The sequence below is a fragment of the Poeciliopsis prolifica genome, unplaced genomic scaffold (assembly GCF_027474105.1).
Source record: "Poeciliopsis prolifica strain line A6 unplaced genomic scaffold, Auburn_PproV2 SCAFFOLD041, whole genome shotgun sequence".
Classification (NCBI taxonomy): Eukaryota; Metazoa; Chordata; class Actinopteri; order Cyprinodontiformes; family Poeciliidae; genus Poeciliopsis; species Poeciliopsis prolifica.
The window spans coordinates 3,362,449-3,381,820 of NW_026562416.1; the positions used below are offsets into that span (position 1 = coordinate 3,362,449).

Genomic DNA, 19,372 nt, shown 5'->3' on the forward strand with positions numbered 1-19,372 from the left:
GGATGTGTTATTGTCATCCTCGCTGCTGCTTTATCATTCACAGCTTTCAAACTAATGAATGGTAAGACAATTAAAATGTGATATTCAGAAAAGCGAATTAGAAAGTTACACTGTACTATAACATCTAATTACAGTAGAATATCTTGGTAAATCTGATAATTATTTACAAGCAGATCTTTTACTTTTAACATGACCTAAATGATCATTCTTCCATTATTTAGTGACAAACACAGACAGATCTTCTTCACCAAGTAAGTACTTTCTGACCTTTACTATCCTATATTCACTAAGTTTTGTTCAGAATGCGCAGAATAATGAAATATTTTGTATCTTACAGCCTCTACAGGAGGCTTTCTACAGGAAATTTCAGGATCCCATTAAATGAAGATAACTGTCAATAATTTAAAGGAGCAGCCTTAACATGCTAAATGGTTTGGGTTTTATATCATGTCTGAAAGTTTTAAATAGTTCTATTTATGTTTACTCACATTTTACAACTATATTGCACAATAATATTTTTTTAATTTGCATCTGTCTTTCATAAAGCAAACAAACGCATACATCATATAGGCTAATGAACGTCTGTATTTTTCTCTATCAAATAACATCAGAGGCTATCTTTGTAGAAGGTTCTACCAACAAATGACAGAGAAAAAATTCTTAGGTTTTCTCAGATTTATCTACAAATGAAAGGAAGAAATTAAAAGTTCACTGAAACTAGAGATAAGGTTCTGGTTTCTGTTTTAGCAAAGCGATGCAAAAAATCAAGCCTGAGCCTGAACAACATTCTAGAGTGTAAAGCAAACAGAAATTGATATTCCAAGTACTTTGCTGAAAATAAGCTAGTTGAATAGCTACATGCCTTGTTATTAACATTTGTATTCTATTTTTTTATTCTCCTGTGAAATCGTGCTCCAACCTATATCAGGTCAATGTTGTCATAAGACCAAGAAAAAACTTGGAGCTAAAAGAAGATCAATAGTAACAGCAGCAATACGGGTAAATCAGTGGAAGGATTGATGCACTTCACAAAATGCTCCTCTGTTCGTCTGTTTCTTTATCAGATCCTCTGTTGTTCTCTGTTGCTGCTGTCACCAGCTGGTCCCTGACTCCCACATTCTCATTACAATCCTTTACATCCCTGATATAACAAAAACAGTAATTAACAATAATTAAAGTGTTGTGAGCAGATTTTAGTTCACAAGATTTATTTCGAAATACAAACTTTATACTTTATATCTGTAAGTGACATGGCATAAATCTCATTACATTTACATGGACTTGTCTTTAAACTCCACCTTCAACTGACAGAAATGATGAAAATGACTAAAATTGCAAATCATGACACAAACAATTCAGTGATTTTACGTTAGTTACGTCTGGTACATGATAAAAAATGCAGATTATTTTCCAAACACAAAATGTTGACGTAGTTCACTGTTTGCATAACTCTATGCAAGGATTCACTCAAGGTTAGTGTGGAGGTTCCTCCATCTTCTCAGTGTTAAGTGTTCTTTTCTTTAGTGTTAGTATTTAGTTAATGTTTTATATTGATAATATTTATATTGGTTATATCACTTTTTCTTTGGTGGGTTTTGGTATTAAGTTGTTTACTAGATTGGGTGCACACATTTTAGTAAACGCTTGGTTTATTTAGAATATTAATTATTTTGTTTTTGGTTGAGTTGAAGGACTGGCTGGGAGGAGTTGATTGTCTCAAACCAGTAATTGGAACCAACCATCAGGCTGGAAGCAGGGAATTTGATGTGGAAGACTCCTCCTCTCGCCCTATTGACATCTTCCTTTCGCTCTATTGTTATAATATTTATGGTGTTAGGTTGTTTTGTTTTATAGTTGTGTTAAAGTAAAATGTTGTGATTTGAATTTATTTATGTTTATGTATTGGTTGTTTTTGTTTGCTTCCCCACCCCTCCTTGTGTGTGTGTGTAGGCTAGCCTTTGTATATAAATTCCCCTGTGTGTTCATTGAGAGAGTCAGTTAGTTTTGGTTGAGTTGGTATGCTTTAGTTCATTATTTTTTGGTCCCATTTTTCTTATATTTCTTTTTGAAATTTGTTGTAAAAAAATCTTTAAACTCTTTGAAAAATTAAATAGTTATTTTTTTTGCCTTTGTCCTTGAGTTTGCTGGTCGGACCATCACAGTTAGTATTAAACCACAACTTCCTAATTTCATCAACACAGAGTAGGAACGATCGCTAAAGTGACAAACCGGCTTCACAACAAATATTTTGTGTTTGGCAGATCGAAGTCCTAAAAATGAAAGGTGAGGCTGATGAGCCTGAACACTGCAAAACATCTGAGTCAAATTTAGTTGTGTCTACTATCTTCTACTCTTTAAGTAAAATGATTATCAGATCTGAGTTTTAGATTTCGAACCTAAATGTGTGAGTTTGTGAAAAGATAAACTTACTGTAGTAAGTTGTGTTAACTTTTTTATTAATTTTGTCAAAACTACAAGAACTGAGAAAATTGGAGTTTTCAGGTTAGAACAACAGAAAGAAGAAAAAGACAAGAGAGGGAACAATTTCCCAGTGTGCTTAGCGGCATGATTTTATATCCTGAGATGGAAGTGCATCACATTGATCTGACTCTTGTTTGTTATTAAGGCAAATGTTTATTTTAATGCAGCTGACAGTTTGCAAAGCTTGAGGATAAAGTTCTGTTCACACTAAATGTGTATTGTGAAAATTACTAGGTTAGGATAAAATTACAACATGAAGTTAATAAACTTAAAAAACAATGTTTAGACAACTTGTTTCTTGTTGTATTAACTTCATGAATTTTAATTTCTGAGTTAAAACCAATACAATTTTCTTGTTGACTTAAATTGCATTTTCAAGGCAGCAATTTGACTTTCATTTGCTAGTTTATCCACCTTCAGATATTTTACAGTAAAGTGGGGCGCTCTGTGGTGCTTGGTGGTGAGAGGCCGTCTTTAAAGAAAGCAGCTGTTTTTTTTTTGTGTGTGGAAGCCATAAAAACAGGACCGGATCATCCGAAATGACGCTCTGGATTCTCATCAGTTTAGGCAGAAACCAGGTTTCATTACTTTGCTTTCTAGCTGATATTTTCTATTTTATAAAGCAAGGAATTTCAAGAGAACATTCTTTTCCTTATATATGAACAATTCCTGAGGAAAAGTAAAGGATTTCAATCCTAACATCACCACTTATCATTTCTGTGACATGAAGATATTATTTCTTCTTCTATTATGTGGCGCTTCATCACCAGGTAAACTTTTGCTTTTCCCTATTTGAAAGTGCTGTCTATTTTTATTCCTTGTAGTTTATTTTGACTTTCATAATTTGCTCCATTCAAAAACCTGCTGAAGTTAAACATGTTTTGAACATTTAAACCTCTCTTCTAGAAAAACACTCACTGACAGTTCTGGTTACTGCCTCTTCTGGACTCCCTCATTTCCCAGACTTCATAACCACCACCCAGGTGGATAAGCTGCCAACAAGTTACTGTGACAGCAACAAAAATATCAGAGCAAACCCAAAATATGGACCAAAATTAATGAACATTGAGTCACAGATTGCTGATTGGTATATTGAACAGTGTTTTGAAATGTCTGATTATCTCAAGGTTAAGATGGAAATTTTAAAGGACCTGAACCAAAGTGAAGGTACAGTGAAGAGACTCATATTCATAATTGAGCTGCAATGACTTACCATTAATAAATTTGATTCATAATCTCAGTTTCTGTTTTCTCCTCCAGCTGTTCACATCTTACAGATTATTATTGGCTGTGAATGGGAGGAAAAGACAAAAGAAACAATCTCCTTTTTACAGTTTGGATATAATGGAGCAGACTTTATCAAATTTGACCCAAAGAAGTTGACATGGATTCCTCAAACTGCCCAGGCTGTCAGCATCAAACCAAAATGGGAAGCTGATGAATCCACATCCCATTTGGAGCGCAACAAGGACTTCTTAAATCAAATATGCCCTGATTGGCTGAAGAAATATATGGCCAATAATGAAGGCCCTCTGCAGAGCTCAGGTGAGTCGCAGCAGCATGGTGTGATCAAATGTTTACATTCACCAGGTTGAGATGGAGCGCAGCATGAATACAAAAAAAATCATAAGGAAAAATGTGACTTCTACTGTCACACAGATTCAGTGTACTGAAAAAAATATGTTAAAACATAAACTGACTTTTCATCAGCTGATTAAAACATGTTAGAAAACCAGCAAAATCTGAACTACATAAATCTAGAAAGGATCATTTTTTCCAGACTGTTGAAATTTAACAGTGTAATCTGCTCCTCTTTTTCTTTGTGTTTTTTTGCACATTGTTGTCAGAATAAATATTAAATATTAAGCTGAAGACAGTTGCAGTCAAACATCAATTCCCACAATATCTATCTTTTTTAAATGTTGTATTCATAATTTTTTTGTATCATTTATTTCCTTTGTCATGTTTTATATTTTAATGATTATAACAAAAAAATGTTTATCTCAGAGCTAACATTGTATGAACAAAGTGATTCTGCTTTTGTGTCTAACTGCTTTTAGAGTTTTCCATGATCTTCACATTTCCTAAAGTTTCTTTTAAAATTTTGTCTTGAATAATATAAAATTATCTGATGGTCGATCTCAAGCTGCCGTCTGTCTCCTCAGTTCTTCCCTCAGTGTTTTTCCTCCAGAAGTCTCCTGACGCTGCAGTCAGCTGCTTCGCTACTGGTTTCTATCCCAACAAAGCTGTGATGTTCTGGAGGAAGGATGGAGAGGAGATTCATGACAATGTGGACAAAACAGAGATCCTCTGTAACCAGGATAACACCTTCCAGATGAGAGCAGACATTAATATTTCTTCTGTGAACCCTGAAGACTGGGAAAGATATGAGTGTGTGTTTCATCTGGTGGATGCCAAATGATGTTGTCAGCAGACTGGAGAAAGAAAAGATCCAAACCAACTGGGGAAAAACACAGAAAGAAAATGATGAGGGTAAGAAAAGATGATCTGTTTGTTATTATGTTTTAAGTTTAATTAACATCACCTTTCAATGACACATCTGTTTTTTTAAAAGGTTGCTGGTTTTAGTCATTTAACCCTGATAACCCTGATAAAAAAAGGTTTATCTGACATTCAAATGCAACCTTATTCACCTGCATTATTGAACTAAAATCAGCCACATTTAAAAATCTGAAGTCAGCATTTTATGGTGCAAAAGATGTCGTTCATAGTGAGTCCCAAGTGGAAATCTGTGCATATTTTTTGCTGTGCATCTAAATATTGTAACCTCAAAACAGGTTACAATTACTTTATAAATTCAGTAACAGACTTTCAAGATAATATTCCCTACTATCATTACACCATGTTCCAAATTATTGTGTCATAAAGATTACATTTTTTGTTGTCCTATTAAATTTATAGATAGTATTGTGCATCAGGGCTCTTTGAATCACTATAGTTAATTTCAGAGAGTTGAGTTGATTAATTTGTCTGGTGAGCTCAATTAAAGGAAATCTACTTAAGAAGGATGTTCCACATTATTAAGCAGGCCACAGGTTTCAAGCAGTGTGGGAAAAAGAAAAGATCTCTGCTGACAAAAATCATCAGATAGTGTAGTGCCATATGACAAGGTATGAAAACACTAGATATTTAATGAAAGCGTTATCGCACTGTGAAGATATTTGTGGCTGATTCAGAACAAAGATGGGTTTGTACAGATAAAGGCATAATGAGGAAGTTTCTGTTTGATGATTTCATCGTTTTGAGAGAGCAGCTGTTAAAATGCCCTTACAGAGCAGCAAACAGTGATTTGGAGCTGCTGGTTCCTCGGGAACCTCAAGTGGAGGATCCTCCAGAGCTTGTGGTGCAGGAACCGACTAATGGGCCCCTAACCAGTTCACAAGCAGAAATGGTCGCAATGGGACCAGCCATACAAGATTCATTTTCAATCAGAGTTGTTCACGGATGACTGCTGTGCAAACCTTAATGGTCCAGATGGACGCAGCAGTGTATTGGTGGTGGATGGCCACCACATCAACACGGCTGTGAGGTTAGCAAGGAGGTGGTGGTGTCATGCTTTGGGCTGAAATCATAGGGAGAGAGAGAGCTGGTCGGCCACTTCAGAGTCCCTGAAGGTGTAGAAAACGACCTCAGCAAAGAATATGAACTTTCTGACTGATCACTTTCTTGTATGGTTCAAAAAAAAAGAGCCGTACCTTCAGTAGCAAAATCATCAACATGCATGACAATGAACCATCTCATGGTGTGGTGACCTCTGACCCTACTGAGAACCTTGGAGAACCTAGAAGATCTGAGGATGCAGTTCATATCAAACAGCAGCTCTGAGAAGGTTTTCTAACATCCTGCAAAGAGACTCAAGCAGAAACTTTCTACAAACTCACAAGTTCAATGGATGCAAGAATTGTGATATCAAAGAAGAGATCCTATGTTAACCTGTAACTCGGCCTGTTAAGATGTTTTTGATTGAAATATCTTTTGATTTTTGTACATGTGACCACTTAATGCTGCACATTCAAAGAATGAATGTTTGCAGTTCTTTATAATCCATGAAATGTTCAGAAAATCTGCTGCTAATAATTTGGAACAGAGCATTTTGAGTTCTTTATTTTAAAAAAAAAAACTGTTCTCATGGAGAGCTTTACTCAGTGAAATTTGATTTATACTGTAATAGTTCATGACTTGAAAATTATACTGACCATCATTTGCATTGACCATTTAAGAAAATCTGAGAAAATCACTTGCATAATAATTTGGAACATCGTGTATATACTGATTTCTTAACAGTTTTCAGTAGAGCTTAATCTACAGTTTATGCATCTCTTAGTAAATATATTTGTCTGTTTTTGTTGTCTTTTTTTCTGTCCAGAAAAGCCCATAGGCATGATAGTTGGGATCACTGCTGCAGTGGTTTTTCTTGTTATAATTGTTGCTGCTGTTGGATTTATGGTCATCAAAAATAGGAAAGGTAAGAAAACCTCCAGTGATGAGCTGAACAAGACTCATAATCTCAACTAAAATCTAAATTTGTTTTATTCAAATTACATATATGAACACAGAAATAATTTCAGGATTCTGAATTTCCCATTTTCAGTAAAAGCAATGAGTAAGGCTCAGATGAAATGTAAATCTATCTTTTCCCAGATTTATTTATATATTCTCATTTAAGTACTTCTTAAAAGTGTCTCTTATTAACATAAACAATTTATTTTGTAGATTCTTCTAAATATTAACTCTTTTTTTTTTCTTACAGCTCCCGTCAACAGCATTGAATTGTCTGAGAGACTCAATCAAGAAACCAGACTGCAGTTAAATCTGGACTCTAACAGTTAAAATAAGTTTGGAGCAGAAGAGACGATTCTGTTCTGTTCTGTTCTGAATTAAGCATGCAATATTTTGATTTTTATGGACCAAGTTTGCATTCAAAACATTTTGAGTTCTGAGAGTATTAAACTCTACCTAATTTAAGAATACCAATTATTTTTGTGTTGTAATGACATTGTAAAGTAATGAATTAAGCATGCAATCGTTTGATTGAACAAAGTACAAAAAATGTAAGTTCAAAAGTTGTCAGTATTGTACAAGCACAGGCATTTTGAGACCATGTTCTCTTCATGTGGCTGGGAGCAGCCGGTCATCTGTTTTACAAACCTACCAGAGAAACTGGCTCAATCGGCCGGAGGCAGCTTCTCGGCCTGAGTCTGATGCATAGACCGTGCAACAGACTGCACAGATAAAGGTACAGTCTGATGCACCTTCATCAAACTGCAGGTGATGAAGGGAGCACAATGTAGCCAGGTGAGGCGGAGGGGCCGTGTGATCACCAACAGAAAGCAGACCTAATGGTGGTCAGTTTGCAATCATTAGACTGTTTCTTTATAAACATGTCTCTCTGTTTTTAGTTATGTAAGTGCTCTCAGTACATTTTATGCTGAAGGAAAAACTGAAACCAGACAAAGTTATTAGTTTGCTGGTATATCTTCATTCCTAACCAGACCCGCCATTCAAGTAGTTGTGGTTAATGACTAAAAGAATAAAACTTCCAGCAGTTTAAATGAACTTCCCCGACAGGGTGGATCCACCTTTGATGTGATGAGCAAAGCTAATAGGGAACTTTTGTAGTTAGCAAAATAATCTACATCGGATGGTTTTAAAAAGACAAATTTATGTAGATGAAGGTCACCTGTGTTTGTTGAAACATGAATGTTTTTATCATTTGTGAAATATAAAATAGATGCAATAGAAACTTCTACCTCATGAGTCAAGAAATAATCTTTTTTTATTATTATAATTGTTTATTTTTATGGACTTGTGACTCTGTGAACATGTTAAGTAAATTTATTCAAATGTTTCAATTCCCACAGGGAAACTTTTTCCAGTTGATTGTGAGGAACTTTAACAAGATCAAGATTTGAATCGACAACATTAAATAATACAGATTTTATCTGTCCAATGCTGCCCTCTGCTGTCCTGCAGAAGGAAGTATAAATAACACTTGGAAACTTTTCTCACCAAAGAGACTGCTAACAGAGCCAGTTCTAGGTTTCTAGGTTTTTACACAAACTGAGAGCCAAATTACACAAATTAAACCCAGTATCCATCCAAATAAATGCCTTAAAAAGCATCTATTTGCTTAAAATATTTATATTATTCCTCCTAAGCTTTGTTACTCTGATGCTAGCCTTACATTTCATAACACAAAATACATTGTCGCTGTTTATATCACTCAAATACATAACAAGCCACTATTATAACTAGGGAAGCAGATTATATGCACTTTTATATACACTTTTACTGAACATTATGCATATATATTCATCGTTCCATTAAAATAGGATAAGGAAGCTTTATGTAAACACATGTAGTTATCTTAACATTCTCCAAACAAAAGTTGCTGGTGCCGATCTCCAGCTAGCGTTCCGGGCGAGAGGCGGAGTCACCTGGACAGATCTGTTGCAGAACATAAAGATGTTGGTCGTAATGTTGAAGCATTTCTGTATTCAACTCTTAGATTATGAATTCTTTGTTTTGTATGAATTCCAGCCAAAGAGAGAGAATAATGTACTGTCACAACTGCTTAACAGAAAATGACCAAAAAACATCAATACAATATTGTCAAAGAAATACTGTTATCAATGAAAAAGACAGCTACAGAAGAGGCCCACAAATTCTGCACACTTACATGAAGACAAACAGGAACAAATGAGGGGCATGTTAACATCAGTTAAGAAGGGAAACACACAGAGAAAATTGTATTTTAAAGATTATAAGTCAATAAATATTTTGGTTTTTGAAATACACAAATGCCAGCTATACATTGGTAAACACAATCTCATTGATCTTTCAACTAGAACTTACAAAGAACTTACATAGAACTTTGATAAGTAAATAAACCAATATTTGATGTAACAAAATTGATAATGTTTTACGCTCTAATCTGCAGATGTAGCATGACAAAACATAATAAGTATCACCAAACATTTCATCTTGCTCAGAAAGCTGATTGCAAACAGAGATTGTGCAGAAAATTTCAATCGTTTAACCTGTTTGTTAAGTCCAGAAATGCTTTCAGTTTTATGTTCTTGGGTGTGTTTAATGTGGTTGGAGGGAGTCGACACTTGACTGAAAACTTTGTCAGTTTGATTATTTAGTAACCATGGAGCTTTCCTTCGTGTTAAAACTCCAGTTTGACTTGTTAGTTCATGCTTTCTCACTTTTAGGAGAAAATGTCGCTGCTCAAGTGCAACTGAAAACAGCTGTAAAGCTACATCCTTCTCAGAACAAAACAGAAACACACTGTCTTAATTTGTTTTTCATCGTGTTTGGACCTTTATTTCCGGCAGAGAAAACTTATTTTATAAGAATGTCCTGACATCGCAAAAAACATGTAGAAAGCTTGCCAGTTAATTGCAGGACTGGAAACACAAACACACACAACGGATAACCATGCATACACTCACTCACACCTGAGAGCATTTTAGGCTAAATTCACACTGCAGTCTGAAGTGACCCAATTCAGATTTATTTTGTGCCTTTATATGACATCTATCTAAACTTGTCATGACAGTCAGATTACTTTGATATGTGTTCCTAAATCTGATACATGTCTGATCTTTTAAAATGTGACCTGTGTCTGTACGGCCAGGTCGCATTCATCCGACCAGTACGTCATTGATACTTGACAAAAGTCACTGTTCTGCATCCTGACACGCAGAAATGGAAGAAAAAAAATTTTGTTAGAGAACAGCTTTGAACCATTTAAAAATAAGCCAAATTCAAAGTATATTTTACATGGGCAGGTATTTATTTTTAAAAAACAAAACAGACAAAAACAATCAAGACTGAGCCAAAAGAAAAAGTAGCAACAAATAAAACAAAAGCCAAGGTGGAGTCTGTTACCTGCTTGGCATCAAATCCAGTTTGATGAGTTCAGGTATGGAATCCATGAAGGATGTTAATTAGACAGTTTCAGAAAACATTCAGCCTGAAATCATTCATCAGTGTCACACAGTCAAACAAGAAAGCCTAACACCTTACAACTGTGAAGACATTCTTAAGATAATTATAGATAAGTTGTTTTTCTCTCTTCCTTCCAGCACTAAAATATGATCCAAAATAAGTCTTTTCAATTGAAAATGGAAAAATAAGTTACATCTCCAGAAATCAACAGATGACACTGTTAAACATATATCAACATTTTATTGTTGAATAATATTTCTGCTTCTTCTCCTCCTCAAACGCTATGGGAGGGGCAGGCGGCTCTTGTTTCACATGCCTGTCGTCGCTTTGCATTCATCTTTGGTTTTGCTCTCAGCTTAACAAATGTACTTCACTGAGGTGATTTAACAGCTTGGTTTTCTAGAAAAGATGTGGCTTTATAGAAACAAGATACTAATAGTGCTTTTTCTCTGCCAGTCTTCATCATCAGGTATGATAACCAGTTTCAGTGTCACTAATATAAGCATTTATGTGTGGATGGAGATTTGTGTAGGCTGATGTTAACTGACCATTAAGACACCACCTGCAATAACATGTCCGAGGGATTTTAAAATGTTAATAAAGCTCCTGTATCAATAGCAGTGAAATACTGAACATGATAGATGGAATAATATGTCATCTATTTTAATATTTAAAACATAATGATCACTCTCACACTGTGTTATCGAGATGCCCGTTCCCCACTTTGAACCACATGACAGGTTCGCTTCGTGAACCAGAACTGATGCAGAAGAACAATCAACTACAGTCGATTTCATGGGATGGCAAAACATACAGTTCTTTGTTGCTTATTTACTTAAGAATGAAGAAATTAGAGGCCAATATGGCTAATAATGAAATTTCTGAGTATTTGTAACAAATGATGGACCCAGAATAAAGCCAACAATTCACGCAGACTCTATTCAGAACCAATGACAACCTACACTTCTGATTCTAGTTGATCACCAAATAAAGAAACGGATATTATGAGTGACGTTTCAATATGTGAATCGATATCTTCTAAAATTATCCTCTTGAAGAAACAGATACTTTGACACTAACAGGAAAATACCGATTCAAACCTGTCCTTTTATTCAAATGTTTCAATTCCCAAAGGGGAAATTTTTCCAGTTGATTGTGAGGAACTTTAACAAGATCAAGATTTGAATCGACAACATTAAATAATACAGATTCTATCTGTCCAATGCTGCCTTCTGGTGTCCTGCAGAAGGAAGTATAAATAACACTTGGAAACTGCTAACAGAAGCAGAACTGATTCTGCCTTTGTTAGCAGAAACGGTGCTGCTAACAGAACCAGTTCTTATGGGTTTCTAGGTTTTTATGCAAACTGAGAGCCAAATTATACGAATTAAACCCAGTATCCATCCAAATAAATGCCTGAAAACATTTAGATTCTTCCTCTTATGCTGGTGTTACTCTGATGTTAGCCTTACATTTCATAATGCAAAATACGTTTTAGCTGTTCATATCACTCAGCTACTTAACTAGCCGGTATTATAACTTTCTGTACTGCTTTGAATTCTCTGATCATTAAAATTGATAACAGGATAAATAAATAGATGGTTACTCACACTTATTTAGGGTTCTACTGCAGGTTTCTTCCTTTCATACAGGAGGAGTGATTGCTGTAAAGTTTGTAACTTTATGCAATCACCAGTATTTTTCTTTAAGAAATAAAACTTGTTCATGCCATGTGAAATTATAACTGATGTTAACTTCATTGGTTATGTTATAGAGACGACAAAATAGTTAAACTGGTTTGTAGATAATATTTAATTACAGATTTCCAAAATTTAACACAGCTCCATTTAGGGTTACAATCTGAACTCAATCCTCATAAATGTCCATCTTCACAGCAGGTTTGTGTCTGAGCTGTTACTTTAGCTGCAAACACATCAATGTCAGAACAGACAATAAAAATGTAGCATAAAATTGCACATAATTCCCTCTGTTTTGCTGTTGGGATATTCAACATATACAGTTTTACAATGTCTTTAAATTATATGCACTTTTACTGAACATTATGCACATATAATAATGTATTCATTGTTTTATTAAAACAGGATAAGAAGGCTTTATGTAAACACATGTAGTTATTTTTCAATTTTCCAAACAAAAATGATGGTTATGCATTTAAAATAAATATAGCTATACAGACACATAACTCAATCTGCCAGTTTATAAACAAGAGTCCAACAATGCAACAATGGACAGTTCACAGCATTCACATATACAACAGTCTATTGTATTTTTCCAGCATATTTTGTCAGGAAGCAAATTGGGATTTTAATAGAATACTTGGTCATTTAGAAAAACTGACAGTAATAAAAACATTTGTGATTTTATTTTAAATATACTACACTTTGTATTAGCTGAAGAAAAACAAAAGGAGTTATGATGAAATGTTTTTTCTACTCATTTTTTCTACTAGAAATGAGTAGAAAAAACATTTCATACAGCCCACAGCTGTCTAGTACAGTAACAGGTGTTATTTCACACAATAATACCTGCTTAATGAAAAAGCAATTAGGGTACTTATTAGATTATATTAATACACATATAGTACATATGTTAAATGGACATGTGAAGGCAGAGCAGGATGTTAGATTTCTTGATCTGGATTTTGAAGTCAGTTTCTCAATGGTATGATTTCAGACTCTGAGGAACCAAAAAGAGACTTGCTAATCCTCTGATCTTAGAATTATTTCAGACAATTTGGTGAAACAAAAGATAAATAAATTTCAGCCCTACTTACCAGAGATGACTTGTCTATCTGAAAGTTAAAGAGATATTTGGGTTTCAATTTACAAATATGCAATAAAACTTCAAAAGAGAAAATATTCATAATTTTTAAGGTTTCTTAATTTAATGCAAAGATGGTATGAAAACAATCATTTGTTTGCTGCAATCTTCAGATTTCAGTCTATTGAGGTTGAGGATACATCATGATGAATCCAAAATCTTACCATTTTTCTTCTTGAAAGCAGCAAATGCTAAAGCAGCAATTATGATGGAAATCACAACAGAAATGACAGCAATGATGATGATATTTCTCTGAGATGATTCATCTGGTCAAAGAGAAACCACAAGAGCTGATCAGGCGAGAGCATCATTAATTGTTGAAGCTGTAGAATTGAGTCATAAATGTTATGAGAATTGGCATATTTTTGCAATAGATATTTGTTGGGATCTTATTTTCTTAGGAAGACATAAATGTGTGGAAGCTGGCATCACTTTGTGTTGTAAACAGTTCCTGCCCAAAGTATTTCTGATGCTTTCCATGCAGAATGTGTGTAAAATTCTCCTAATTTTCTGCTTTAATCATCACAAACTTACAAATGTATTAAATACTAACATATGTGATACTGAGATATTTATTCTCACCCCTGTTGGTCTTGATTACTTCTCTATCCAGCTTGATCAGGATTTTGTCCTCAGTTCCAGTAAACTGAAACACACAGTCATACCTCGCCCAGTCCATAGATGGGATTGATGAAATATCCAGATCAACACGATACTGGAATGTACTATCCTCATTGTTGAGGATCTCTCCAGCATCCACTCCCTCATGAATCTCCTCTCCATCCTTCCTCCAGAACATCAGGAAACTGTTTGGGTAGAAACCAGTAGCGTGACACCCGACTGGAGAGGAGGGAGTCTTCTGAAGGAGAGAAACTGAGGGGTAATCTGAACATGATGGTGGAAAACAAAAGAGGAAAAGCATGAAGAGAAAGCAAGTGGATTATGTAATCAGACTAAGACAATGTTGTGTTGATTTAGTTACATTCATATGACAATGCAGAGCAAGTTTGTTTGAAAAGATGAGGAAATTACTTTTAATAAAATGGCTTCAAAAGCAGAAGAAAATATGATATAACAGCATAAATATTACTGAAAATGTAATTTTAAAGATAACTCTTGAAAGAGAGACAGACAGATTCAATGTGCTGAAGTACATTCTGAAGAACTGTACCTGTTCTAAAGATAGAGCTGTGTCCAACGACCAAGGAGTAATTAAGAACCTCATAGCATTGATTTGTGAGGAGATCTCTGTTATAATAGAGATCTTGTGTATCCATATCCCAAATTTGTTTGAGAAAAAGAGCCTCTTTTCTCATTGCAATAAATTTCAGTCCATTTAAATCAAATTCAAGAAAGTCTTCTCCATCATAACCGTACTTCAAAAATCCAGTAACCTCTTTAGTTTCCATGTTCAGTTCACAGCCACCAATCCTCTGAAAAGTATGAACACCTGGAACAAAAATATTTTTTATTATAACGTGGTGGATTTTTAAACTATAATAAATGTAGAAGTAATAAAATATTGAAACAAATATTATTTTGAAGTGGGAAGAACAATAATTGAAGATTTTTAAAAATTACAGAACATTTTGTCCACAAAATGAAAAACAAATTGATAAAAAAAGACAAGAAACATTACTTTAATAAGTAAATGATTTGTTATTACCTTTTATTTCTAAAAATTAAGAATATTTATGTTATCTCTATGAGATAAACTAATAATTAACAAACATACATTACCTTCAGTTTGATGAAACTTCTTCATAAGCACAGGAATTATATATCTAAAGTAGGCAGGATTAGTGATAAAGCAACTAATTTTCAGAAACTCAAATACTTTTGGATTGTCACTAAATAATTTCTTCACCCAGTCTAATTTTACATCAACTTCTTTGTTGTTACAGTAAAATCCTTGGATGTCATCTAATTTTCCAATGATGTCAAACACAGCAACGTTTGTGAACCCAGTAGATCCAGTGAAGTAAAACTTCAGGAAGTGTGTCTCTGTATGAAAAAAATATATTTTATTATTAAAAACATATCATCCTCTTGCTGCAGTCCTTGAGTGAAAAATCTTTGCTAATATGTATATTCACTTCATATTTCTTCAAAGTTCTGGAAGGTATTTAATTTATTGTAAACTTCTCAGTTTTGTCTCTTTAATAAATAATTACATGAATTTAGCAGATTAACACATAGGTTAAGGTTAGATTTAGTTTTTTTTTTCTGGACCTGATAAAGAACAAATGATTTTTACAAAAAAAAAAAAAAATATATATATATATATATCACACTAAACATGCACTTTGTAAAATCTTTTAAGTATTTAACTGTTTTTTACAATATAGTTTAAAAAATACTGTCATAAATTCACAACTAAAAAGTTTATACCAATATATATGTCTATATTCTGTACATGTCAGATAAATACTTAGTGGATGAAAATGGTTTTTATCTAAGAAAAAGCTAAAAAAAAAAGTCTCAAATTCAGCATGAAGACAAATAAGGCATACAAGTCAAAATCAGTTGTAATTAAACATAGAGAAAGAAAATTTTATTTGAATCTGGTTTGTTGAATATGAACAAATAAGGGGTAATAAATATTGTGGTAGTAATCAAGAACAATATCCTACTTAATCTAATTTAAAAATGTGATTTATATACTCTAATAGTCTGTAGGAAATAATATAAAAAATTAATCCTACAAACTACATATAAACCCATATATGCAGTGGGAACATGAGAATATATGGGACTGAAAGAGTAAATTCAGATGTTATGGGGAACGGAGGTTTCTCCTCTGATACCGAGGAAGTGACTGCTGCTGAGTACAGGAATGACCTCTGACCTTTGTACAACACATTGAAAGGAAGAGCTAGAATAATGTGGAGAACCCTCAACCTCTTTATGTTCCTGCCCAAAGGACTTTGCTTTGTATTATCAAAACAAAGCAAAGTCCTGCTCTGTCTCAAATAAAAATTAAAAATAAAACAGCCAGGTATGGAATATTACTCAGTGGCATCATCCATCCTCTCCTTATTATGCACATATAAACTAATGTATGTAGTAATTTGTAATCCTCAAAGGCCTGTGTACAGAGAACCAGAAGAACTGATTCCTACTGAGTGAGAGATGACTCTCAGCTTTTCTCCCTTTTTATGCTCAGTTTGCTCTCAGTGGCTCTACCTGCTTACAAATGAACGTTTGGTTACTGAGTTTATCTCTGTTTCTATTGTGGATCTGCTCAGCAGAATTGTTTTCAGTGCTCTGTTCATTTGTTTTTGTGTTAAATCAAAATGTAAAGTTTGATTAAAATAGTCAAAAAAAGTGCCTTTTGTAACAGATCAAATGCATTAAAATAAACAAGTATAATGCTTCTTATAAAAACTGCAAGAAAGGATTTATGAACATAAAACGTTCATAATTACCTATCTTAAAGCTAAGATATGAGGATAAGAAGATTTTTGCACAGCTCTTTGTTGGGAGACACACAAAATGTTCCCTGGTTTTCTGAGAAGAGTCAAACTTCCTTTCACTAGTCTGATAACACACACAAGTCTCATTATAAAGTTCAGAGCAAGGTGAGAAAACATAGAGGAATATGATCTTTACCATAGTCTAAGAAAGGTGCCAACAACTCAGAGATTTGAAAATGAGAAAAAGAGAGAAAACATGCATATGTAATGTTTTGCCTTTTCTTACCTGCAGATGAACTATGGATGAACATGAGAAGTATCACCAACCACTTCATCTTGTTTAGAAAGCTAAAGTGAAAATGAGTTTGAAGGGAAAGTTTCAGGTGTTGAACTTATTGTTTGAGTCTAAAAAGGCTTAACTACCCGCCCAACTGTTCCTGGGCGGGATTAATGTGAGTCAATTCTTGACTGAAGTCTCTTGTCAGTTTCATTTAATAATTCATAGCAGCTTAAATCTATGCTTGTGAAATACAGATTCCACCAGAACACATATTTAAAAATTATGATATTATTTCAAAGCAATGACAGAAATCATTTACTCAGGAGGAAAGAGTTTGCCATGATGTTGTCAAGTCTGTAGACTTAAATTATTTTGTCTCAAGGAAAAGAAGGAGCAGTTCTTACACAGAGATGCAAAAATAGTTCCATGAAAGAGGATTGTGAATTAAAGCAAGAGCAAAAACTTGTGATATATAAAACATAATGTATATTTATTCTTAGTTATATACAAGGCAAGGCAAAGTTAATGCTTCTGGAGTTTTTTTGAAGACCAAAAATAGGCACATGACAACCTGACCAGCCAGATAGGCAGCAGCTAAAAATCAAAATGACTCACAGCCAGATAGAAATGTACACAATTCCAACTGCATTCAAGAAGCTGATAGTACATCTGATAACTTATTCCTCCTCATACCTCACTTAATTTTTTTTTTCAAACCCAGATTGTTTCTTAGCAGAGCCACAAATTTATATGGTCTTTTTCTAAAGAAAGTTATTTTAAACGGTGTAAATTCACCTCCATGCAAAGTTTCAAACACTCAGAAACAAAAAATCAACAAAAAATTGTAAAAAGGTTTTAACAAAACAGGTTTTAACAAAGATAAAATCTGGTTTCACTTCATAAGTGTTAGGTGTGTTAATCTCTACATACCTGATGTAATTACATTTATATTCAAGAATCTCATAGTATCTCACATAAAGAAATGATGAATGACTTGCTGATCAGGTGTCTGGATTCAGCTTCTTAGTGAGCTCAAGCCCCACAGGAGCTAAAAGAAGATCAATAGTAACAGCAGCAATGCGGGTAAATCAGTGGAAGGATTGATGCACTTGACAAAATGCTCCTCTGTTTGTCTGTTTCTTTATCAGATCCTCTGTTGTTCTCTGTTGCTGCTGTCACCAGCTGGTCCCTGACTCCCAAGCTCTCATTAGACTTTAGACTAAAGCTTCCTGGACCTCAATGTCTCCAAAACCAAGGAGATGTGGCTGGGAAGCAGCAAGAAGGGAGGCAATAAAGACCCTGGGCACACCTTCAGGCCAATCAGCATGAAGGGTCAGGAGGTGGAGCAGGTGACTCGGTTTAAATACCTCAGGACAGTTATAGACAGTCACCTACAGTCTCAAGACCATGTGGACTACATATTACAAAAGGTAGATAGAACCTGGCTCTCCTGCGAAGACCCAGGGCCTCAACACCAGTCAGGTCTACAAGTCCCTGACCGGAGTGTGCTGACATTCAACTCGTGTCATGGTATGGGTACCTCTCTGTCAAACAAAAGAACAAGCTGGGACAGATCGTCAACCAGGCTGGAAAGATTTTTGGACGTAAACAGTTGCAACGTTTTATACATGCGGGCCCTAACAAAGAAGGCATATCAAGTCTATCTGGACCCTACTCACCCTCTTCACTACGCTTTTCAGTCGCTGCCATCTGGACGTAGACTTAAAGTCCCAATAGCAAGGAAGAATGGCTGCAAGCGGTCATTTGTTCCATCAGCTGTGGCTATTCTAAACAAAGAACTGATTATAGTAACTGAGAATAGATAAGCTTTATGTGCTCCCTACAAGTCTGCTAGAAGTATTTTTTATTGATTTTTAATTTCACACCGTAACTCAGTGTAGAAAGTTCTGTGTGCTCTTAAATTTTAAATGGCTTTTAATATTTAACTGAGTGACATGGGTAGAGAAATATGACTTGATTTTATTTAACAGATTTTGTCAGTTGCCAGTTTGGATCCCCAGTCTGCTTTTCTCATTTCGAAATACAATTAATCCCCTCAGTATGCCAAAAAGACTTTAAATTAAAACCAATTAATTCATAAATGAACCAACAAATTTATGAATCCCTCATCAAAGAATTTGGAAAAACTTGTAAGTTTTCCTGAATTTTGTTTACCAGTTTAAATTGAAGAGTAAAACAAAAGTAATGAAAGCAGAAGTATAGAGGACAGGGAAGTATTGTTTTTGCACATGCTCAATATTTTTCACAAGAACAATGCTCAGTTTCTCTTGAAAAGTGAACTATGTAAAAGTAAGTGTCTCTTACATGCATGTTTTTGGTATGTGACCATATCTTCTTCTTCCCTTCCATTTTGCCC

General features: G+C 34.5%; 1 protein-coding gene and 1 pseudogene across 1 annotated transcript; one reads left to right on the forward strand and one right to left on the reverse strand.

The window, feature by feature from the left end:
* On the forward strand, positions 1-8,315 carry LOC129375895 (major histocompatibility complex class I-related gene protein-like; annotated as a pseudogene).
* Positions 8,316-12,273: 3,958 nt separating this feature from the next.
* On the reverse strand, positions 12,274-17,078 carry LOC129375896 (major histocompatibility complex class I-related gene protein-like). The gene is made up of 7 exons (XM_055055262.1): positions 17,002-17,078; positions 15,040-15,303; positions 14,471-14,749; positions 13,882-14,184; positions 13,464-13,565; positions 13,253-13,270; positions 12,274-13,155 (listed from the first exon to the last, which is right to left on the reverse strand). Exons 1-7 carry the CDS (start codon positions 17,048-17,050, stop codon positions 13,127-13,129), a joined length of 1,044 nt encoding a protein of 347 aa, XP_054911237.1. The 5' UTR covers positions 17,051-17,078; the 3' UTR covers positions 12,274-13,126.
* Between the last annotated feature and the right edge of the window lie 2,294 nt (positions 17,079-19,372).